This window comes from Leucopleurus acutus, assembly GCF_964270905.1.
Source record: "Leucopleurus acutus genome assembly, chromosome: 3".
In the NCBI taxonomy this organism is placed as follows: domain Eukaryota; kingdom Metazoa; phylum Chordata; class Mammalia; order Artiodactyla; family Delphinidae; genus Leucopleurus; species Leucopleurus acutus.
In genome coordinates, this window is record NC_139145.1 from 145,900,550 (window position 1) to 145,925,982 (window position 25,433).

The following is a 25,433-nucleotide window of genomic DNA, read 5'->3' on the forward strand; positions in this document are numbered from 1 at the left end:
CTGTAACTCTCAGTCCCACTGTATTCTAATGCTGGGCTAAAGTGATAAAATAAACTCTTATCATTTCAGAAATACCTAATCCTGTACCTAATGCATCTCTGTTGAGTTACAGAAGAAATCAATATGTCCTCAGTGGGTGGTATGAAAATTCTACAGATATTTTGTAATGCCAGTGTTTCATTTTTTCATTCTTTCATTTTCCAGGGAAATACTTCAGGGCCAGAGAATTCAATGACATAGAAGAAAAGAATATCTTAGAATAGTGTTTCTTAAGTTTGGTCTTAAGACTCAAATGACTTTCTTGTTTAACTTGCAGGTATCTGAGCTTGTCATAATTCAGCTTTCAGGAAACATGCGAATATACATAATGGCCAAAAATACTGTCAGACACCGAAGTTCTATACCTAGTTCTCACTGAAACAATTCTTCCTGTTTATATATGTACATATATAATTACTCTAGATTCCTGTCCAAAATATTTAACTATGCCATGTAGCTCCTATCATTTACTAATTGTAAACTGGCATAATCAAAAGGCAAGAGTAACTGTAAAAAGGAATCCAATTTTTGCCAATGATTTGTTTTACAATATTGAGCAGCCCTCCTCTTGAAATATGTTCTTCTTTAGAAAGCTGCTATAGTTTACAGATTAGGTAATATAAATACATAATTGATATCTACATTTCTAGCTTAACATTTTTAAAAAGTGACATTAGGAAGGCAAAATTATACTCATAAATTACAATAAAAATGACATAACAAACATACCAATATTCTTTCAATCAGCATATCATAATACTGCTCAGCAAGCTGAGGTCGACAAAGGACAAATCGACCTAGTAATTCTACTGCTGCTTCTCTGACACTAGTGGAGTTATCCATCAATCGTCCATGAACTCCTCGCTGCATATCCAGCTAAAGAAAAATAAAGAAAACGTAATTTATACTAAGTAGAACTAATATTTTAATTTGAATAGAAAACTCAAATAAAAAGAATCATCTGTGCTCCTCTTTACCCTTGCCAGAATACTGGGGTCTACAGCAACAACCTCAGATAAACACTTCATGGCTTTTGTTCGAACGGCAATTGCATTTTCACCAAGAACTCGAAGGATCTGCCAAGCAAATATTGACATTTTCATCAATTTTAGAACACATAACATTTAACAAAATATAGAAAGAAAACATGCAAAAAATTAAAATAAATATCATACTCACTTTCCTTTAATTTTTATATAAGTGAGTAAAAGATCTGTTATCTTACTGATCCAAAGCTTTAACTTAAAACATGGTATGGCATTCTACACTTTAGGGACTTTCCTTTATCCTGGCATTCTCAATTAAACCTGTTTTTTATTGCTATGCTTCATCTGCAAGAACCTGTAGCCCCACTGAAACCTTCCTATCTGTAACTTTAATCAAGGATATTTAGTATCATTTAAATAATAACTTGGAATTGAATATTTTTATAACATCAATCACTCTACCTATGTACCATCACTCTACCTGTACCATACAGATACATATCCATTTATCTGTAAAACAAGAATCAATAGGTAAAAGGCATGCAGAACAAAGATATTTTAACAAATATGGAACACAGAAACAAATGTTACTTTCATGATTTTTTAAAATATCTGTTCTCAACAATGAATAGACATCATACTCAAACGCAAGTAACCAGAATTAGAAAAATCAATTTCATTGTATAAGGAATTCTGGTCCAGTTTACCTGTGTCAAATAAATATCAAAGCTCTGGGCAAACGGCCTCATAGAGGCCAAGTATCGAACAATCAAACAAGCATCATCATAGTCCACAGTATCAGAGTTCATCCTGCAACAAAAAGTCATTAAATTTTAATTTATTTTTTTGTAAAGTAGGTAAATAGATATCAAAGAGATAACTGAAAAAGTAAAGATGTTTTCTCTTTGGATCTTACTTTAATGTGCTGAACTGAGAAGGTGTGGTTTTGATAATGCTCCTAAGAAACTTTTTCCGATTTTCAGCTCGATGCATAATTTGACCAGTTGTCTCAACTTCCTTTGCGTGATGTGTTCCTTCAGATGATTCTTCATCTTTTTGTGATTTCATCGCCTTTTCTGTTTCCAGAGTTGTATCACGGAACCACTGGGCTATATAGAATTTACGAGAAAACTGGAAAGAAATTTGGTGAGATTTGAGTTTGATGAAATTAGTAACAAAATTTCCAACCTACTGATAAAGTGTTCACAATCAGGAATACAAATATCAAGGTTTACTTTAAAAAAATTTCCATCAGATAAAGACAGATTTTAAGAAAGCTAGAACTTTTAGAATATCTAAATGATAGAAAACTTATTATTTTACTTTGTCCTAACAGTTATATCAATGACATCAAAAGATAATTTTATAAACACAACTGTATTAAGTCTACAATACTACTATAACTACTTAACTAAGGATGGTATCACACAACGAGTTAGTAAAATTAGAGATGATGGGTCAACTAGAAAAGTTTAGAACACATGGATAAAATGCTGAAGGTAGAAGACTCTATAGTTATTTTCAAAATTTCACCTTACTTCTTCAAGAAATACATAGCCAATTATTATTGAAATATATTAACACTAAGGTACACCTATAATCTGTTCCTTTTAATCTGTTCCTGTTTATTTTTTCACTTTTATTGAGAAATAATGGACGTACATCACTGTATAATCTGTTCCTTTCCACGAAGACTGAAAACCTGCAGTAGTTGGCTGAACAGCTTAGTTATCTCCAACCACTTTAGATGCATATCCCATCAATTAAAAAAAAAATTAAAAAGTGCCCCAATATAGTGTATAAATTTTACATATAAACTTCTTTTACTAATATTCTGGATACCTAATATATAAAAAAACAGAATTAAGGATTATAGTTAAAAATAAATATAGATATAAAATTCTAATATTCTTTTTAAATGCTAACAGATCATCTCATGCACCACCTGGACAAATGATCTCACTTGGTCTCAAAGATAACCTATGGAAAGATTTCTAAATATTTCCCATGTCACACAATTTTAGTACACTACAATATCTGTACCAGAATTCCATTTAAGACAAATCATTCCATAATCATTCTTTTTCGTTTAGACTATCATGTACCCATTTTATAAATCAAGATTCCAATACAACTTTCCTCTTCACAACACTTCTCAATTTTCTTACAGACCAAGTTTGAAACAAACATGTAAACTCTCCAATAAAAAGGGAGAATAGAATCCTACCACTAGTGAAGGATCAGTCTCAGTGTTTTCATCCAAGTAATCAAGCAATGCTTTTTGCAACTGTTGGATTTCATCTTCTCCTCCTGAAACCTACAAAATAAACCAAGTAGTAACGGAAAAGATATTACTCATGTTTTTTAACAAATCATCCAGTTGCACATACAAATCTGAGGGAAAAATCTGATAAATGATAAAAATATAAGTATAGGAAGAAACAGAAGAATACTATTTTTGAAAAACGTTATATATCGATAGCTGAAGTGTACTAATAGCTGAGGTTAACCTTTATTTTTATGAACTACATGTTAACTTTCTTTAAAGAAGCTCGTAAGTAGCTGACATAATAATTATTAGAACAACATGTATGTAAATCTTCAGAGGTAGGAAGGTCTAGCACTGGTTTTCTGTTTGGTAAGAGATAATTCCAAACTTTTAATCTAGTAAATGGAAACTAATTATTGCCTGAATTATTATGTGTTACAGGTGTCTTTGGGATATTATTTTAAAAAAACATTCTGAAAGGGAAATATTTTTATTTGCAATTAACATAAAATAGTACTTTATTTCATGTAGGATATTAAATATACAGTAGGTATATTTGAGCTGTGCATTTGATCTAGAATCAGAAAGGGACTGAGTCTTTGGTTCTGTCAAGAACAATACAGAAGGAGAAATTAACTCTGAGTTGACATTAATGTCTATAGCTTATTTTCTGGTTTACCATGTGAAATGCCAAATATATGGTTAAGAATATATCTAAGTAGAAAACAAAGATTAGAATAACCTATGTTCTTGGAGTATAGTGAAATGGATACATTCAGAAATTAGTCATAGAACTGTAAACTAGTACACTGTAAAGTTCCAAAAGCTTTTCGGAAGTCTGTCAAGAGTCATAAAAATATTTACCAAGGATCACTCCCCTCAAGTTTTACAGTGTACAGTATACATGGTCGTATGTGGCAAATAAGAGGTCCTAGGTCTACTCTCAGAAATACTGAAAATCACCTAGTTACCATTCTTCAATGAAAGGAATCAGCAATACTTGGAGAAATGGCTGATTCCAGGGCTGGCACAAGGAAAGTAAAAGATGAGTCTGAAACATCTTGGGCCACAAAGTCCTCAAGGAAAGATGGGAAGATATCAAAAAGATACAAAAGGCAGTTTAAAGGGGCTCCCACTGGTCAAATCTAGTTCAATTTGAGTGCTACAATAATGACAGCAACAAATGATAATCTATCAAATACAACAGGAATGGTAATATTCCATTAAATGGTAGTATTATATTAATGGTAATTTCTTGCTTTTCATAGCTGTACTGTGGATATTTAAGTGAGAGTTCTTGTTCGTAGAAAACATACACAAAGCAGTGGTTCTCAAACTTCAGCATTCAACAGAATCACCTGGAGGGTCTGTTAAACCAGACTGCTTGTCCCCACCACCAGAGCTTCTGATTCAGTAGTTCCAGAGAGAGTCCTGAGAATTTGCATTTCTAACAAGTTCCTAGGTGATGTAAAAGTTGGTGCTGCTTGTCCAGGGAATCACACTTTGAAATTCAGGGGTCATGGGGGCATCCTGTCTGCTCAAAATGGTTCAGAAGAAAATAAAAATGCATATACAGATACACATGCGTGTGTATTTTGAAAAAGAATGATAAAGCAAATGTCAACCACTAAAGGATCTGGGTGAAAGATTAATGGGAACTTTTTGTACTAGTCTTAAAACTTTTCTGTAAGTTTAAAATTATTTCAAAATACAAAGTATAGTAACAAGAAAAAAAAATTAGAGGCATTTGTCATGGCCAGCAATGGATATGGTTATGGACATTAAAAAAAAAAAAAAGAGTAGAAAGAAAATGAAAACATTGTACATGGTACAATTAGAGATTATTTACCTATCAATTTTCTTAAGTAACTTTTAGTATTACTACCATCTCGTCCATAGTTTAAAAAAAAAAAAGGTATTGTTAAACCAAATAGAAAAATAGCATCATACATTCATAACAGTAGTTCACAAAAAGAAAGTAAATTAAGGATTATATAAATCATCTGAAAGTTCCTGTTACACATAATTCACCCTATGGTATAAATTTTCTCAGTGGAGCTTTTGAAAAAGCCCATTTTTAGGAGTAACATTTTATTCTGAATCTACAAAATAAAATGCAACACTAACAGAAGAATATCTAAAAAAAGTACTTAACTATTACTTATCCCCCAAATTCAAATTCTTTATCTCAATACCTGTTTTAAAATTCGTTCTATAGACCCTTGATCCATTTTGCTTGTAACAGCATCTTTCCTCAGTCGTGCAGCAACAGTTCCAAGGTAATCAAGAGATGCTACTCTTAAAGCCATCTCTGTTGACTTGTTACTGAATTGATGAACCTACACATGAAAAATAATTTTCTTTTAATTTAACCGATTTATACTATTTTTAATAGCAACTTATAAGTACCAAATCTATGTTGTATTATTTGAAAGTTAAACACTTTTTTCCCCTGTGATATTGTTCCACAAAGTAATTGACTTTTAAAAAAATTTTATTCTATTTTATTTTTTTGGTTTCACCCCAGAGCGTATGGGATCTTATTTCCCTGACCAGGAACTGAACCCAGGCCACGGCAGTGAAAGCCCAGGATCCTAACCACTAGGCCACCAGGAAACTCCCAGTAATTGCCTTTTGAGTTTCTGGAATTTTTAACATTTTCATTAAAAAAAAAAAAAAAAAAAAAAAAAAAATATATATATATATATATATATATATATAAAATTAAACCTTCCTAAGAACACAGTCACTTTCTTTAAATGTAGGCTAAACTCTATAAAATGGGATTATTACTGAGTAAGAATTTGTTAGGCTGGAATTCTGATGCCTGTGAAAAATTATCTTGGTTTCAGAATAGTATTAAGTTTTCCAGCTGACAAAAAGTAAGGTCCCAAAAACTTTGTAACAATTGCACAAGTCCAAATGTAGTCTAAAGATAAAAAGAAAAATCACAATAGTATTTCTTTGCATTTCCCTAATACAATATTACATTAGGACTAAAACGTGTCATGTTTTTAGAAATACTCTTAAAGATGACAGAGTTCACATTAATCAGTTTCATGCTTTGAAATGAATTAACTACAATAACTTATGACTCAGTGTTGAGATGCTTTTAACTAACAATACCTCCAAACAAAACAAAACAAAACAAAAAACAACAACAAAAAAAAGTTTTTTAAAGCACTGTTATCTTATGTAATGAAATGAAAGCACCGAAAGTCACAACATTTCAAAGTTTCTACGAGGTACTGACAGTATTGTGTACAGTTATGCACATGCAAAAATAGAGATGCAATGGTCATATTTCCTTACACATTTTTAAAGAATTCATCATCTGTGAATCAGAGTACATCCTCATTATGTTGTCTTCTAGTAATCTAATAATCTTTAAATGCTATACTCTTACCAACAGTCTCCCTAACAAACTAAGGAGTAGTTCAGCAGCTGGCCATTCAGGCTTATTGACTGTTGAAAGAAGGTCTTGAACAAAATTTTCAAATAGTGGTCTGTAATCTTCTTCACCTTGCTTACTACCACATCTGTTCAAAGATAAATAATGGAAAGGCTGTGAATTTAGGTGACATGTTCACCAATATGACTAAAACTTTGTTAACTAAGTTTTCCTCTTCTCTCACATCTAAACATGGTATAAGAGAGTACATTAAATAAAATATGGTTTAAAATGAATCTGTTTCTCAATCTTCATTTTTTCCCCCTACTACAGGGAATTCATTTATTGACATTAACATAATTTTCTGGTAAGTGTAACACATTTTAAATAATGACTACTGTTTTTCTATGAGATTACTATAAATTCTTATGAAAGCTAAGGAAACCTCTCTCCCCAAACTTTCCTATTCAATTAGAAAGTTCCAAAATTCACAGAAAAAAAATTATAGAATTTCAATCTAGAACTTTAACTTTGGAAGTTCAACATATGAGCGAGTTTATAAAATTTTAGATTTTTAATATTCTAATTTCCTCATTTTAAAGATAAGGAAATCAGGGGTCAGGGAGATATAGTCAAGGTTCAGATTATGGCAGGAAGTTGGATTAATCTTTTACATAAAATAAATGAACTATTCTCTATATGGCAAAAATAAAAATCAGATTATGTTAATTTTACTCACTTTTTAAGGAAGATGGAAAGGAAGTTTTGGGCTGTTCGCATGGCTGTTTCATAAGAATTGGTAATGACAACATCTTGGTCAACCTAGATTGAGAAAAATGAATTTATACAGATATAAGAAATAACCTACAAGTTATTTCAGTTGCTATTGCCATGTTATTACTGAATATAGGGGCAATACATTTAAATACTAAAAATCTTAACTATTAGATATAAAAAGAGAAGCTACAATTAGCATACTAAATATATTTCAATACTTCATAAAAACTAAATTAAAATATTGATAAGAGTTCATTTTTATTTATTAAAATATGTTAAGAGTGACAAATGTGTTTAACAAATGAAATATCAACAGTTGTTTATCATGATCAGAACAGTTCTGATTGAAAATATCAACACAAAAAGAATTTCAAAAAAAATTCCAAGCTCAAAGTTTATGGAATGCTAGAATACTAAAAAAATTCAACTCCTTCATTATAAATTTAAAGACCAGGATATAAATAGTTAATTCAAAGTTGTGGAAACCCGAAAAGTGAATAAATATATGAAAAAGTTCACTAGTAACCAGAAAAATGCAAAATAAAACATGGTATCATTTCATACTAACCAGACTAGGCAAAATCAAAATATAAGAATGTAAACTAGAACACCACTTTAGTGAGAAAACTGACAAGTTCCAGTGAAGTTAAAAGTGCATGTACACTATGATTTAATATTCTATTTCTAAGTATATCTAGAGAAACTTTTGCTTCAAGTTGTTGTATGTCATATATGATGTGTTTAACCTAAATCAAAAAGAATCTAGCATTAGTTACATGTATTAAAAACAATGGTGAGTGAAAAAATTAGCTGTAAATATGTCACTATATCATTTATGTAAATTAAAAATTTCTGTATCAAATTTATACAGATAAATAAATAAATAAATGGACGAAGATAAACATTCACCAATGGTAAGGAAAAAACTAAAAAGAGAACAGTGAGATTAGGAGAAGGGGAGAACAACAGGGACCTCAACATTTTTGATATTCATTTTATACTTTATTAACCAGTCACTTTATTATTACTATACACACAGCCACGACTATAACAGAATTAGGAAATAAAATTATCCCTCTTTCTTTTGAACTTCTTTGAGGTAAAACTATAAAACCTGGAAAAATTTTAAGTGTTGATGGGTAAGAGCTACAAAACCAAAAGCAAATCTTAGCTATGAGTTATTCAATAGTGAGGGCATAAACTCATATTCTGCATGAATTTAACATTAATTATATTAACGATTATTTACTGTATGTGATTATAGATACTACATATTAAAATTATAATATTATTCACTTTCACATTCAATATCTCACTTGAGTCTTATAACTTGTAATAGTAGGCTTGTTAGGTATTATCATTCCCATTTTATAGCTGAAGAAACAAACTCAGAGTAAAATGATTTGTATGTTTCATGACTGGTGGATATAATAGTCAGGACAAGAACGCAAGTCTCCTAAAACTTAGTTTAATGCTCTACAAGGATCTGTAAGCCCAGTCATGAAGCCCTAATTAAGAACTTCAGTTTTATAAGAATGGCAGAGAATATAGTTGCTTCCTCCTACAAAAATACACAGTTATAAAACTTACAAATGATTCCTTACTTTTTTATTTGAGTCCTCTTCTGAATTAGAGTCCTTCTCTGATGATGGTAAGTGTACCACACACTGAATTAGTTGTAAAACCAGTGCTGTAACCATCTGAATATACATAGGCTCTCCATCCATATCACTACTGTTTAACCTTTAATGGAGAAGAAAATATTTAAATCTTACAGAGTATGAAGAGAATTTCATTTTACATGTCATCTATGATCTGAAAGTTTCAGGATGCTTTCTTTACCAATATTTCTAGGCATTGTCTTTACTGCTTATAATAGTATCCTTAAGTCTAATTATTTCTAACTTCTCAAAAAACCAACTAAATGCCTATGCATAGATAATTAAAATAGTCAAAGGAAAAATGCAGTATTTAATATAAAATTCTATACTTTATATACATACTGCAGATTGAACAATTATAACAAAAAATATCAATATTTTTCAAAATGATTTTTAAAATGAGAAGTCTTCAGGATTTTCCAATGCCCAGGCATTCTGGTATTCATTTTCTTATTAAAATCTGCTACATAGTCAGCTCCTGATCATATGTTAGAGTATGAGTGACATAGAATATAAAATAATCTATGTTACAGAATATTTTATGACATAGAATATAAAAAATCAAATTTTAAATCTTTTTGTTTAAAAGATAGTTAAAAACGTAAGAATTCCTTTAGATGTTGATAGCTTTTCTTCAGGTTTTAATGGACAATAGATGTTTATCAATACACAGTCTAAAAAATTAAGATAAAAACAATTATTTTACAGAAGACAGCCTTCAAAGCAATCTAAATATAACCCTATATGCTAGGTCAACACATTTAATCAGCCAGGAATATTATAATGATAGTTATGAAAATCATGATGATTACCTATGCCAACAAAGGCAATAATGCTGACCACAGCAGTGGATAACATTCCTTAGTTACTCTGTGCTTAGTGATTAAGAGCGTTTAATTGTCATGACTATTTTCTATACTTCTGTTAGAGTAATTTTTCAGCTCTCTTTTAAAAATATTATGTAATGACTTACTACTGTATAAAGGATTAAGTTCAAGTTCCTTCGTAAGGCTTATAAAATCCTTGAACTGCCTCTGACTCTGGAGCCGTATTTCCTATTGCTCTTCTCACAGGCCAATAGTTCTTAACCAGGGATGATTTTGCCCTTCAGAGGACATTTGCCAGTGTCTAGTGAAAATTCTGGTAATTGTAATTTGAAAAGGTGCATTTCTTTTGGTATCTATTAGGTAGAGGTCAAGGATGCTGCTAAGCATCTTACTATGTACAGGACAGCACTGCAAAAAAGTATTATCTGGCCCCAAATGTCAATAACGCCAAGACTGAAAATTCTTGCCACAGATCTTTACACTTGAGAATCACTGAACTTTTAAGTCTCTAAAATGTGCATTGTTATTTCTCACACCTACGGTATTCTTCACGCTGTTCTGAGACTGAATTGCCTCTCTTTTATTTGATCATCAAAATAAAAATCAGACAGAAATGATAAAGAATTAAAATATGATGGCTACAGTACAATGGAGTTCTTCATTATACTCAGACTTTGCTATAGTTAGTTACCTGAAGTTCCTTAAGCTCCTCTTGCTGGTAGGTAATCTTGCAAGTGAAGTAAAAATTTCTTCCAAAATTAACTGCCTATGTTTTTCATATCTTGAGAATACCTATTTAGTAATTATAAGATTCCAAATTTAGTTTGTTATAATTATTTGAAAATAAACAAAAATGATACTATACCATGTGATAAAAAATATTATCTGCCATTCAGAATGAAAATGTTTTCATCATCTTCGATGGCAATGACTTAATTTGCTCAACTTTTCTATCATTAATTATGACATTCTTGTAGAAGTCATAGTATGCTAGTTTCATCTAGAGGAATATGATATCTTGGGTATGAAACGTAAGCCAAGATTTAAATGATTTAAAATAATTGATTTTATAGTAAATATTAAGGAATTAACTGAAATATTTTTAAATATTTAGAAGTGTTTGAAATCTAAGGCATACTAAAATAGTCCTCACAGAAAACTCAAATCTGCATTAGTTTTTGCACATTTGGATTGAAGGATACCACTGTTATTTTTCTGAGAGATAACTAAAAATGTGAAGTGATTATACTTACTGCAGTGACTAACTTAATGGCACACAATTGTAATTCACTGACATTTTCCACAAAAAATGGTGTTATTCCCATTGATGATACCTGCACAGACACAGACAGTAATCAGTACACATCTGTAAGAGATTTCAGTAACATTCTGCCTTACTAAATCCCAAAGCATTCATAAACTTCTGTAAAACAATGAGAGCATTTTCTTTTCCCTCATCAATCAGCACCTAGTTTTTCCTTTTGTTCCCTTTCACCCTCAAGCAAATTAGCACAGACCTTCCTTCATAGCTGCCATTCCTCTGATTTCTAACTTCTGGATAAATGTCACAGGAATGTAAAAAACAAAAAATAGTTCACTGTTCTGGAAGAAGTATCCTGACACATTTTAAAGGAAATGATCATTTATCTTTCAAATAATTTACAGTTTAGAATTTATACTACATTCACCTGTCTTCTGCCCCAAATGTTTCTTTTTAAAACTTCCCTAGGCTCTTATTTCTTCCATTTAGATATAAAATACTCTGAATGGAAAAAATTAACATAGTGCTGGTATTATTGAGTGAGCGAGGTTATACTGAACTCAATTAGGTCCCTTATTCTCCTTTATTTTTTTGGTCTAGAAATATGGAAAATGCTTAAAAAAAACTTACCTGAAGAATTGTTGTGTCTGTAAGAAGCTGTATTTCTAGTAGTTCTGATAAGCTGCTAACAATGTCACAAACTTTATTATAAAGCATTACTATTACTCTTTGCTTATGGGTAGAACATTTAGCCCGTTTTGCCTTTGAACTTAACAAGCCTCCTAAAATGAAAAAAAAATCAAAACAAGGAATCTATCAACTTTTAATAATGTTTATTAAAAAATAATAAAACCGCTTTCTGAATTAAAAGAACACACCTTTTTTTCCCCCCTATATAAAAATACAACCTGGCAAATAAAGCTGTCTATTTATTAAAAGAGAAAATTATTCTTTAGGGAATATTCAGTTAGAAAGTCAACATTCTTATAACAGATAATTCATGGTACATTTCAGTGGCTATTAAATTCTTGTATCTTAAGGATTACTTTATTTCTATTTTTTTCCACTGACTGGAGCAGGATATTAAGATTATATTTCCCTTGAAATCAACTTGCAATAATTAAACAACAGGTAATTAACGGTAGGTATTCGTGATCCAAGTTTGCCCTCCTCTTTAAATGTATACATGTTAACATACATGACTCATTTATAAAGATTATAAATAAGAGAAAGAATTATATATCTTTAATCCATTTTGTAGATAGTATTTTGGGTAAAATTTGGGGGAAGTGATAAATGGAACCAGAAGCTACTATTACCTAGGAAAATCTCAGACCAGTAGAAATTACTTCTTATTATATGTAAATAGTTGCTAAAGAAATTATTACTGAACAAGTACTGGATTAAAACAAGTTCTATATTCTAGTCAAATGTAAGCCAGTGTTTATTACAATTTATATAATCAAACAATTTCGGTGCCATTTTAAGTCACTGCATTCTGACCCATCCGACGTGGTAAAATTATATAACAGGTAATTTTGATATTATACTAAAAAACTATCAGTATAAAAGGGCAAACTAACCTCCATGAGGATCTAATCTGTAAACAGGATCATACTGAGGATAAAGTGTATTCTGCAAATGAAATTTAGTGTACTGTATAACTCTTTCGATTACGTCCTCAATATATACAGCTTTTGGCATGTTAGGGGATGTCATAATGTTGATAGTTGTAAGACAGGCATCTGCTGATTTTGTCACTCTCTCCATAATAAGGTCTCTCCATAACCTTTCTTCTTCTTCAGTATCATTATTCTATAAAACAGTACATTGTTAATGAAATGGAAATAAACACATTTATAGGTTAAATATTTTTAAAAAATTATAATATATTTGATTTTCACGGTTGAAAACTTGGTGAGAGTTATGGTGTGTGTATGTATATTTAAAGAATATCAGGAATGAAGTACAAATACTTATATTACATTAAGTATGATTTGTTTCTATGTTTTCAAACATAATGTACTCTTATCTCCTAAGTTCACCACTAAATGACATTCCAATCACAAACTTATAGTTATGTTTATCTTCTGTGTAATTTATTCAAATCTACGATTTTAGTTAAAGATCATAATTATACATAAATCATTTTGTGTTTGGGGTTAAAAACATTATGATAATATTAAAGCTTTTTAGTTCTGCTTGCTCTTGTGAGAGCAAAACAAAAATTAACAACAAAGGATAGACCCTTATTTAAAAGTAGTAAAATGTTATCGACTCAAATCACTCCTAATAACTGTTTTTCAACAATACTGTATTTTTGAAACTGAGACTAAAAAGCGGTGATTATGTAGACTACTGAAAACATAATTTATTTTCTAAAATAGATTATTCAACAACTGACAGACTATATTTTAATTTACACATCAGCAACCTGCATTACAATTGGGAAAAAGTGCTTTAAATCTTACTTTTAAAGTGAAAATTCTTCTATCACATCCTTAGTTATGAAATATCAACTTTATGTTCTAGGAATACTTGTGTATGCATGCTCTTCAAAGCTTATAACATTGGGAAAAGGAATAAATAAAATATAATATTTGTAAAACACAGAAGGGCTTTCTAAATCACTCATGCCTAAAAACTCTATCTCTTTCATTTTACTACTTACATACCTACTTAAAAAAATAAAGTAACTTTTCTTTGATATTGAAATTGCTGTTTCGAAGAGTCAGTTTAGGAGGCTCATCACTCATATCAAACATTAAGGCTTAAATGCAACACACTAAATAGTGCTAAGGTTTTCAGGAATGAAAATAATTTCATTAAAACTGACTCAGCCAGTTCTCCAGAACTGTAGATTGTTGATATTTACCACAATTTCTTGCCAAAGTGTTTTAAATAAAAAGTGTAGACTAAAAATGTAGTATATTGCCACTATAGGTCCTCTAATCCCTTAGTTTCTATGATTCAAAAACTAATTTAAAAAGGGCATTGGAAAAATATGGATATATTTAATAAAGCATAGAAATACCACCTGACATTATTTCTCTACATTTTTAAATTCCATGTAGATCACTTAGCACTCCTGTGGCTTCTGCAAACATCAAGAACATTTCCCTCACAAGATATAATCCAGTGCACGTGCTAAATACATATAGTATATATGTACATATGAGAATGGAAGTATTATCTACCAAAACTGTTAACAGTGGTTACTGCTGGATGAAAATGGAACCTTTCTGTTTTTTGTGTTTTGAAAATTTTCTATAATACACTACTTTTGTAATCAGTCATTTAAAAATAAAGAAATTTCATTAACTCAAAACATTCCCAGATCCTTATCTCTTACATTAAATTCCAATAAGAATTAGTGTTTGAATTCATTAATGTTAGACACCAAGATCAATTCAAATGCACATATGATTTTGAAAGTCTGCTATAATGCTAGGAAGGTAGATCCCAGTTCATAAATCATTATACCACGTTGCCACTGCTTTTGATAAAACACACTAAAATGTAACGACAGTTGCAGTTAACATTTATTGAGAACTTATAATGTGCCAGACATTGTTAAGCAGGTTACATGAATTAATTTATTTAATATCCTTTCAACAACCATTTGAGCTAGATATAAAAACAATACATAAGGATTAACATTTTAGGATACATTAGGAAATCACCATAAGGTTTCCAACTATTTATTTCTCCAGAGAAGTTCAAGGAAAAGAATTACTACCTACTAACATTTTATAAATGAAAAGACATTTTAAACACTCATCCACTTACAAAAGGAAGAGCATAATGTAAGATTAAAGAATGGTCTTTTGAATTGAATGAATTTACATCTGTTACTATTCTTATTTATATCAAATCTGTGAATTGATAATGTGTAACATTAATTTTAAACAGCTAAAAATCCAATTCTAACTGCAAGGCTAAATGTGAACTAGTAAATGTGGTAACAAGCTCAAATTAATGAAATTTGGAATTTTCCCTATAAATCAAAGTTCCATATGAAAAATGTTACATCTTAACAATAGAAAGGGTAAAATTAACAAGATGGATCTTAAACTTACATGATTTAACAAAGTGGAGAGCTTTGACCCATCTTGAATATTCTTCTCCAAGATATTTAGGACTTTCACAGTTTTGTCAGTGGAAAGCTAAAATTGAAGCATAAATTCTTTCATCAATCATTGGTAAATGTAATAAATTATTCAAGAACTATTCTGTACAATTATTCCCTTTGGCCAATGGAATATACAGCATTTAACACCCTCTTAAAGAGTGGAAACATAAAACTTTCCTACTTAGATCCTCTACTAAAATCTGATTATGTAGAGAACTTAATTACTTGTTTTTGAAAGACAGATAGCAAACACAGAATGGGCACATATGTATGTTACTAACTCAAATCTTACCACATAGCTACTTAAGACTGAATTTGTTCTGATGTCTGGCCCCTTGCTCTCATGAAAGTGACACTGAACATGCATACGAACACACAGGCACAAACACACACTCTCTAAACATTTCATCTGTTGAATTAATTATAACATGGTTTCCACACTACAATGTTATTTAGCGGGTGTCTTAAAATCCCAGGTAATATTTTGAATAACAGAAGCCTGAATCTGAGAATGATAAAAGTTACAAATGTGATAACACTGCTTTATTTGGTAGAAATTTTTCTTATTTTTAAAATATCTGTTTCATTTCTTACAAATAATGTTTCCTATATTTAAAAACTTAATAGTTGATTTAGAGGTTCTGCGAGGAAGCAACTGTTACTCATTCCCTTGACTGAATAGGTCTCCTTTTAGACTCTTATCATGCAGCTAGGACACTTACTGGAATCAGCCAGAAGAGTCAAATGGGAGCATCAACAGAATAACCTGACATTAAGTACATTTTGATTATTCGTATGCTGGCTTACAGAAAAAATTTCCTCCAAATATTGCTTTAGATAATTTCACAACAGATTAAACTACTGAGACTTTTGGTAAACTGTCCATGCTTTGAAAATATTCAGCAAATTCACCTTTTGAAATAGAAATATTAGCTACATGTAACTATAGAACTTATGAAATAAAACCTAAGATTGGCATTGGCACTTCAGAAAACTGAAGCCATATTCCTGTATACAAAAGAAATCAACATATTCCTCATTGCACACAGTAATAGCAATGTGAACTAATAGTACATTAATTCTTGGTTAATTATGTGATATGTCTGTATAGCTTTAAAAACCAAACTCAAGGAACCTTTGTGCACTGTTGGTAGGAATGTAAATTGGTGCTGCCACTATGGAAAACCGGTATGGAGGCTCCGCAAAAAAATAAAAATAGAACTACCATATAATCAAACAATTCCACTTCTGGGTACATATCTGAAGAAAACAAAAACACTAACTTCATAAGCTATATGCACCCCCATGTTCAGTAGAACATTATTTACAATAGCTAAGACATGGAAGCAACCAAAGTGTCCACTCCACTGGTAGATGAATGGATAAAGAAAATGTGTGTGTGTGTGTGTGTGTGTGTGTGTGTGTGTGTATTCAGCCATGAAAAAGAAGGAAATCTTGCCATTTGCAACAACATGGATGGAACTTGATGGCATTATGCTAAGAGAAGTCAGACAGAGAAAGATAAATGCCATTATGATCTCACCTATATGTGGAATCTAAAAAAAAAGAATTCATAGATATAAAGAACACATTGGTGGTTGCTAAAGGTGGGAAGTGGGGGTGGGTGAAGTTGGTGAAGGTGGTCAAAAGGTACAAATTTCCAGTTATGAGATAAGTACGTCCTGGGAATATGATGTACAGCACAGTGACTATAGGTAATAATACTGCAGTTTATATTTGCAAGTTGCTAAGAGAATAGAACTTAAAGGTCTCATCATAAGAAAAAATCTGTAACTATGTGTGGTGACGATGTTAACTAGATTTACCGTTGTATCATTTTGCAATACATACAAATATTGAATTGTTACCTTGTACACCTGAAACTAATATAAATGAATACAAAATGAGTAAGTGATTATATCTTAACTTTGGAAAAAAACATTAAAATATTTCCCAGTCTACTTTAAAACTCAATAAATAAGTTTAATTTGTTGAGAGGATAAATTCTTCAGGTAAATATAGTCTTCTATTAATTCTTTTACTATTCCTGGAGAACAAATCATTATCTCTACATTATAGACTAAGAAACTTAAGACTTAAGAGTAGATAATTGTGTATAAGAGGAGACTGATTAGAAGATGAGGAGAGAGGATTTGTCTTGAAATTATATTTGCATAGCAATCATGCAGCGGTTTAGGGGGTGACTGGTAGCTCATAAAGATTATGGGAAGCTAGCCCTTGATGCTGTCACTATTGTTTAAAGTTATTATTAATGAAAAAATATTCTGCTATTCCATTAGTGTAATGAGACTACTCAGCAACAGAGAGCTCAGAGGAAAGACAACTCACGAAAGTCATTATAAAGCCTACAGCAATGAGGTTCTGTACTTATTAACAATTAATGTGTTAACAGACATAGAGAACAGACTTGTGGTTGCCAAGGGGGTGGGGGAGTGGGGAAGGGAAGGACTGGGAGTTTGGGATTAGCAGATGCAAGCTATTAAATATAGGATGGATAAACAACAAGGTATATAGCACACGGAACTATATTCAATATCCTGTGATAAACTATAATGGAAAAGAATCTGAAAATGAATATATATAGATGTATAACTGAATCACTTTGCTGTACAGCAGAAATTAACACATTGTAAATCAACTATACTTCAATAAATAAACTAAAAAAAAACCCAACAATTAATGTGTTAAAACCGTGGCTTTACTCTTTCACCAATGTAAATGGCTAAAGGAAATGTCAAAGAAAAATTTAGTGTATTTCTGCATTTAAATAATCTAAATATGTGAGACAATGAAAAAACAAACAGTGACAAAAATCCAGGACTGTGCCTCTTTCAATGCAAAAATGATTTTCTTTAGAATGATTGCAGAATATTTCTTGGATTCAAGCTTTGTTGTTTTTTTTTTTTTTTTTTGTGGTACGCGGGCCTCTCACTGTTGTGGCCTCTCCCGTTGCGGAGCACAGGCTCCGGACACACAGGCTCAGCAGCCATGGGTCACGGACCCAGCTGCTCCACAGCATGTGGGATCTTCCCGGACCAGGGCACGAACCCGTGTCCCCTGCATCGGCAGGCGGATTCTCAACCACTGCGCCACCAGGGAAGCCCTGTTTTTTTTTTTTTTTCTTTTTCTTTTTTCTAAGAAATAATTCTGGGAACTTCCCTGGTGGCACAGTGGTTAAGAATCCGCCTGCCAGTGCAGGGGGCACAGGTTTGATCTCTGGTCTGGGAAGATCCCACATGCTGTGGAGCAACTAAGCTGTGTGCCACAACTACTAAGCCTGCGCTCTAGAGCTCGAGAGCCACAACTACTGAAGCCCATGTGCCTAGAGCCCACGCTCCTCAACAAGAGAAGCCAGTGCAATGAGAAGCCTGTGCACCACAAGGAAGACCCAATGCAGCCAAAAATAAATAAATACAATAAATAAATATATTTAAAAAAAATAAATAATAATTCTGTTACACTCTCAGAAGGCAACCGTGAATTTTCTTTTCATCATTACTTTATGTAAACTTTGCAATTTACCTTTAAAACTTTAATTTCAATTAAGTAAAGTTATAAATTTTACTTTAGTAGATACCTTATCCATTATACCCATTGCTTTAATTTTAGCAGATTCACTGCCAAGTTCGTTAAGTTGATGTTTTCCTAACAGCAGTTCCTGAGGAATTTCATCATCATCACCTGAAAAACCAATCCAAACATACACAGTTTAGGTAAAAGAAACAGCTCAAAATAGTAAGCTTTATTTCTTAATAATTTCTGGATATAAAAACAGATATAAACAAACTAAAATAACATCCTAGGACGCCTCTGTAAACCTCAAGCAAACCCTGAATGAAAGGGGACAGAGGTTAAAATTAGAGCTCTGACTAAGATGGGAAGATGAGATATCTTATCTTTACTACTTTATGACCCTTCTCAACCAAACTCTCTGCCCCAGGAGGCTGACCTGTATGGACTACATCAACAGTCTCCCATGCCCTCTGGCTTCTGTTTGGGTTCAGCCAGTGGGTTGCCCTGTCAGAAGATCAAAGAGAAGGAGAGTGAGGTCAGGGTATTTATATCCCTGACTCCTTCCTTGCAAGGTTTGCTCAAGCTGCTTATGTCCTCTGACCAAAAGATTACTTCTTTTTTCACGGCAACCTATTCTACAACTTTTTTTCCTTTTCCTATTGACTGAGTTCTGTTGATTTCACTTTACCCTTGTTCCTTTGGGTGTAGGGATGGTAAAAGTTCGAAGTCTGGGTTTTGGTTGTATTCTGCCCCAATCTTTGTAATCAGTCTCTTTGTAAATAACTCCTTCTCAAATTATCCTAATTTGAGAGTGCCATATGACTTCCTGTTGGGATCTTAAATGACATGGAAGACAGTTTCCCAGCACAGAATTGGTAAAGTTTTAGAAATGATGAGATAGATACTTCAAATAATGGGGAAATGCATTAATGATACTTAGGCAAGTAACTGTCACAAAAACAAATACTTTTAAAATAAAGGGTAATATACCTTTTAATGCATTTTCAAATAGATATACTAATATCAGAATTATTGTACGCCATCTAGCTGTTGTATAAATTAGTGTTTGTATCTACTGAAAGTGGCATAAAATTGTTGAGAGTAGCTCTAAACACTGTAAGCAGTGTTTTTTTATAAGCCTAACACCTTTAGATCTATAGATATGACCTTTACATATTACCGTAAATGTAATATTACATTAATCCTACTGTATTGATTGCTTTTCTATTTTGTTTTCCATATTAGATTCTGTATTACTTAAAGCCAGAGGTTGGGGTATTTATCTCTGCACCTCTTGCACTTAACATACTACTGACAAACAGCAATTATTTAATAAATACTGGCTTTTAGAATAAATTAAATATGTTCCTATTTCTACATCTTTACTCATATTAGTACCCGTCTTATCTAGGGCCCATTCAAGTTTCATCTGCATAAAGGCTTTACTAATTACTCTAACCTACTGTGGTAGCTGCACTCTCAGGACTCTTAAAAAAACACTATCAACACTTAACTAATTTAATACTTGATTTTTATACCAAAGTTTTCAGTTACTTGATAACACAGACTAGACTTGACTCCACAGCTAGGTTTCAAGTTTCTTAAGAGCACAGACCATGCCTCTGTACTCTGTATCCACTAGAGTAACTGGCAGAAAGCTTAACACATAGGTAAATAAATATATCTTAAATTCAGTTTATATTTAGAGGTAAACAAATATATTTTAAAATGATTTTACCAAATGCAGTAAAATCCATATCTTCTAAATTATCCAAAATATTCTCTATTGAGGCTGTGAATCTCTTAAAAGTTGAAGAATCCATCATTTCTGGAACAGAGGGAAAAAAACCCAAAACTTATTATCCACATTCCAAGTAGAAAACTGAAGTTGAAGACTATGAATAAAGACAAACTAAAATGTTACCTTCAGGTGTTAATTTTGGTTCATAAGCTTTCCGCTTCTTCTGTTTTTCTTTTTTCTTCATTTTTCTAGCAACTAAAATGAACAAAAAGAAATACTGAAATGCAGTAATTACAACTTAAAATATATGTATTTGTTTCACTTTCTTCCTGAACATTAAATACTTTAACAATAATCATTGCCAATCCAAACTTTTGTCTTGATTAAAAATTAGTTATTAGTCCATAAAAAAGGTATAAAAATTCTTCAAAGTTAAAGCCCTAAATTTAAAATCAGCTTATGTAAGAAATCCGTTGACACTGATGAATTACCCTCACTAAGGCTGGGAGGAGGAGAATAATCTTCCATGTCAGAATCTGACGGGCTTCGGTTTCGATAACGACCACCTGAACTCCTTCTTCCTTCATGAGAATGGCCACTTCTCCTATGATCCCCAGAGCTTCTTCTGTCACGCTCTTCATATTCCCAAGCTTTATCATCATCTTTTTTATGTCGTTTCCTAGAGGCTAGAAGCAAATCCCCATGACAAATAATTTACCTCATTTAAAAGACTATTAAAACTTGTACTTTAAAATGAATTACATGGAAGAAAAAATCTTCATTGTGGGGGTCTAGGAAATTCTGAATCATTCTGTTTAAGCAGAAATATAAATTGTGGTACAGAAATGGTATCACTTATTTTAGCATTTATCTAGATTTAGAAAATTTTACATGAAATGGGTTTGCTAATAAATGTAGATAGGAATGTTCTGGGAATTAAACCACAGTGCTCATTTCAAAGAGGTATTCAGTGAGTCAGTAAAGATAATATCTAAACTTCAGGGTTAATTAAGACATATAAAACAAACTTTACCTAGAGTTTGGATAAAAACCAGAAACACCTTTAAGCATTTGGATTGTTAATGGGGAGTGGGGTTTGGAGGAAAAGTAAACTTTTGAGAAAGTGTTACAGAATGTGGGTAACCACGCATACTGTCAATTAACAGCCAAGTTAAGCCCACAACTCAGCTATAAATTCAACAAACTCTGATAACCTAACATTGCAAACTACAAAGACAGAATAAACCTGTATAGTTGTAAATACTCACATACTGAATTCAGTTCTCCAACAATATACTTGCTTAAACCCAAGGAGACAACTTGTGAGCTTATGCATGCTAGGTAAGCATATTTATGTATGTTACCTTCAATCCCTTCCCCATTCTTCCAGAGGTATAAGCATTCTGCTAAAATCATCAGTACTGACAGGAGCCTCTAGGCAGAAGTGGCAAACAGATCTCATCTGACACATCAACTCTGATCAACTGGTAGTAGCTGCCTAAAGCATAATGTTGAGAATAATTCTGAGCCCTGAGACAAAGCACTATATTTCAGCAAGAAAGACTGATTAGAAATGCCTGTCCAGTGAGAACTGGAGGGAATACAAGTGAAAAATATTTACTATACCTGCTCTAGAGTATAAGCACTACCACGTTAAAACCAGGATAGAGAACTGATATGTTCTACATCTTGGGATCATACACTGGTTGTTGGAGTGACCACTTGTTGCTGACAGTGAATTACTTTCTAGTCTGTTAATCTGAATCTGACTCCCTTGCTTTCTTGTGACTCACTTCTATTCTGAATCCTTAACTATGACAAATACCCAAGTATTTAAGACAAAACTCTTGCTTGAGTCCCTAGTCCCCTACTTGGCTTAAGATTTAAGGATGCCAACCTTTGGCCCATGCACTCTATGCTTATGCCGATGTCCTTCTGTGTGGGTAATCAATGTCTATACCTTGGCTAATCTTACCTTTATATGCTGCCCTAGTTATTCCTATTCAAGAATCTACTGACAGCATGGCAAAGATAATTTTGTTTCCTCTTCTTTGTGGTCATAGGTTTGGCATAGCAAGAGGACGAATGTAAACGGATGTATTTAAATCTTCAGTGATTTTCTTCATAAGTAGGCAAAAATTTGACTATGAAATATATGAAGGAGAGGCAGGATTTCCCCCCTTTTATGATTAGTGCGCCCTGGAACATTCTCTTAGTGAGGGGTTGTCTCATATACTAATAAAAGTAGGTGTGTATGCATGTGTCAGAGAAACAGGTCGTTTATGTATAGCATTCACTAAACATTTTTTCAACAAGTACCGAAATACCTACTTTGAGGAATAACAACTAACAAGCAAACTTGTTCAGAAAGTAGTATTCTATTACCTCAAATATGACCTAGTTAGTCTTTTTGAATTTTAATTAATTTCATAAGAAATTTATTTCAATCCTTTAATTCTATGAGTAGAAAATGCTTGAAAAACCTTATGGTTAGCAAGTACATACAATATGCTGTATCGGTGGTAATTTTTATAGGTCTTGGAGATTTTTTTTTCACATTCATTAAACTAAGCAATTTGAAAAAAAAGGAATGGCAAATTAAGGAAAAAAAGAAACACAACTTCTATGATACACTGTATGCTGCAATAAGGTTCTATCAGGATCCCAATTCATTATGACTCGTCTGTTCATTCTCTATATGTCTTGTTACCCTGGAAGAAGCAGGGGAAGAATTCAACAGAGAGGTATGTAAAATATGACTTAGGTGTTTTCCACCCTAACCCTTTCCAAATTTCACCTGTATGTCTCTTTAGCTTCTTCTATCTCCCCTCCTCCTTCCCCGGCAACCCAGAGACTTTGTAATTGTGCTATGACTATCCAAATCTTTGTGGCTGAACTTTCAAAGTTAACCCTCAATAGTTCCCCCTATCTTTCAACAAAACTATTTCCGTAGTTTTAGATTTTTAGGAAACCAGTTTGATTAAACTGCAATAAAATTTTGTTTCAAAAAGGTCTCTCTCTCTCCAATCAGGATAATGCTTGCTACTATGTTCTCATAATATTTTTACATTTTGTATTGTACTCTATTTTTATTACATTATTTTTGGTGTGGTATAATGGCTATTTGGTTGTTTATGTCAGCTTCTTTCATCACTCATTTCAGTGGCCTCAGAGTCAACTTTTCTATAGTTACTTGTACAGAAATAAACCCCCCCAAACCAGGGAACTATATTCTAAGGTCTCTTGAAAAACCCAGAGAAACTTCCCTTTTTCCTAGCAGGGGCTGAAGCTAAGGTTCCTTAACTAATATTAGCTTTCAATATTTTGGGGCATAGATCCATGGCTTTTAAGATGTAATTATGTGCTCCCGTAAGATGAGACAATATCTCTCATCATAGAAAGCAAAGAACAGAGGTTGCAATGAGGACAAACATGAGGCATGTGTGGCTCTCTCCTCTATTTTACATTTGGTGGGCTTTTCTGATTATGCTACCCTTTTTTTTTTTTTTTTTTTGCGGTACGCGGGCCTCTCACTGTTGTGGCCTCTCCCGTTGCGGAGCACAGGCTCCGGACGCGCAGGCTCAGCGGCCTTGGCTCACGGGCCCAGCGGCTCCGCGGCATGTGGGATCCTCCCGGACCGGGGCACGAACCCGCGTCCCCTGCATCGGCAGGCGGACTGTCAACCACTGCGCCACCAGGGAAGCCCTATGCTACCCTTTTTACTTAACTGTGAGGTAGCTACAAAATTCTCATCAGCTTAGCAATGCAGGCAGCCACTCTCAATTAACTGGAGTTGAAGTGTGATTTGAAATCAGTCTGCAATTAAGGAACTCCTTTTTAGTTATTCCTTTTAGAAATGGGTGAGGTATCAGGGGAAAGGAAGGAAAGTGAAGCAGAGGCATGTATACAAAGGGGAGTGAGTTTCTAGGACACCAGATCTCCTTACTCTTCTCTTTCCAGATCATATGTTCCCGTATGAACAAAATGTTTGATTATAATAAAAATATTAGCTTTAGGCATTGAAATATACTGCATGTAAATACATCTCATGATAATACAAATTATAACACTTATACATATAATTAAATGTCAGATTAATTTTGCCATATTTTATTTCAATTTTAAAACTTTGTTCAGACTTGTTCAGTATTCATAATCTACTACTCATAGCTCAAGAGCTCACAATTTTGAGAAGATCAGAGTAAACGAACATAGATTAAAAACTCTGGAGGTGAAGGGCTTCCATCAGCGATATACATTTTAAAATGGCAGCATGCATCTGTCCTTCCTGCCCTTGCTTGTCACACCTCAATCTACGGACACTAGGTGGAAAAGGTAGAACACACTGGTAGTCTTCCCACTTCTTTTGGTCATAATGACTAAGTCAGTTGGCACACAAGTGAAGATCTCCCATAGTCTGTTTCCACTGAATGCCGTTTAAGTCAAACAAGGTTGCTGACCCCTCTTGGCTAGGCTCAATTCTCTTGCTCCAGTAGAAGGAAGATAGGGATAAAAGAGAAGAACTTTTTCAGTGGACCAGTAGGAAGACAGGCGAGGTATAGCAAGTCTAGTGCAAAGACAGGTGATCACAGTGTTGTAGAGAGGTAGCTGTGTAGTGAAGAAGCCAGCTCTGGAAAACAGTGAAACAAGGGAGGAATTCCAGGACACAGCTGGGCAAAAAGGAGAAGCCAGGTCCAAACCACACAGATAATTGGCAATGTGGCTAATCCATTCATAATTTAGTGATAGTATGGTTTAAAATATTTCTTCATCTGGCTATCTCCTACGTGTCCTTCAAGACTCAACTCAAGTGTC

General features: G+C 32.8%; 1 protein-coding gene across 1 annotated transcript in view; it reads right to left on the reverse strand.

Moving 5' to 3' along the window:
* NIPBL (NIPBL cohesin loading factor) overlaps positions 1-25,433 on the reverse strand; it is a 190,643-nt gene that overhangs the window by 47,181 nt on the left and 118,029 nt on the right. Inside the window, exons 12-29 of the mRNA XM_082836913.1 lie at positions 21,110-21,304; positions 20,802-20,873; positions 20,616-20,705; positions 18,942-19,045; positions 15,291-15,377; positions 12,795-13,026; positions 11,842-11,993; positions 11,204-11,284; positions 10,642-10,742; positions 9,067-9,205; positions 7,425-7,507; positions 6,701-6,833; positions 5,490-5,633; positions 3,253-3,342; positions 1,942-2,156; positions 1,733-1,835; positions 1,017-1,115; positions 769-915 (exon numbers count right to left, since the gene is read on the reverse strand). Coding sequence (XP_082693039.1) covers positions 769-915; positions 1,017-1,115; positions 1,733-1,835; positions 1,942-2,156; positions 3,253-3,342; positions 5,490-5,633; positions 6,701-6,833; positions 7,425-7,507; positions 9,067-9,205; positions 10,642-10,742; positions 11,204-11,284; positions 11,842-11,993; positions 12,795-13,026; positions 15,291-15,377; positions 18,942-19,045; positions 20,616-20,705; positions 20,802-20,873; positions 21,110-21,304 — 2,267 coding nt within the window. The remainder of the gene's footprint in view (positions 1-768; positions 916-1,016; positions 1,116-1,732; positions 1,836-1,941; positions 2,157-3,252; positions 3,343-5,489; positions 5,634-6,700; positions 6,834-7,424; positions 7,508-9,066; positions 9,206-10,641; positions 10,743-11,203; positions 11,285-11,841; positions 11,994-12,794; positions 13,027-15,290; positions 15,378-18,941; positions 19,046-20,615; positions 20,706-20,801; positions 20,874-21,109; positions 21,305-25,433) is intronic.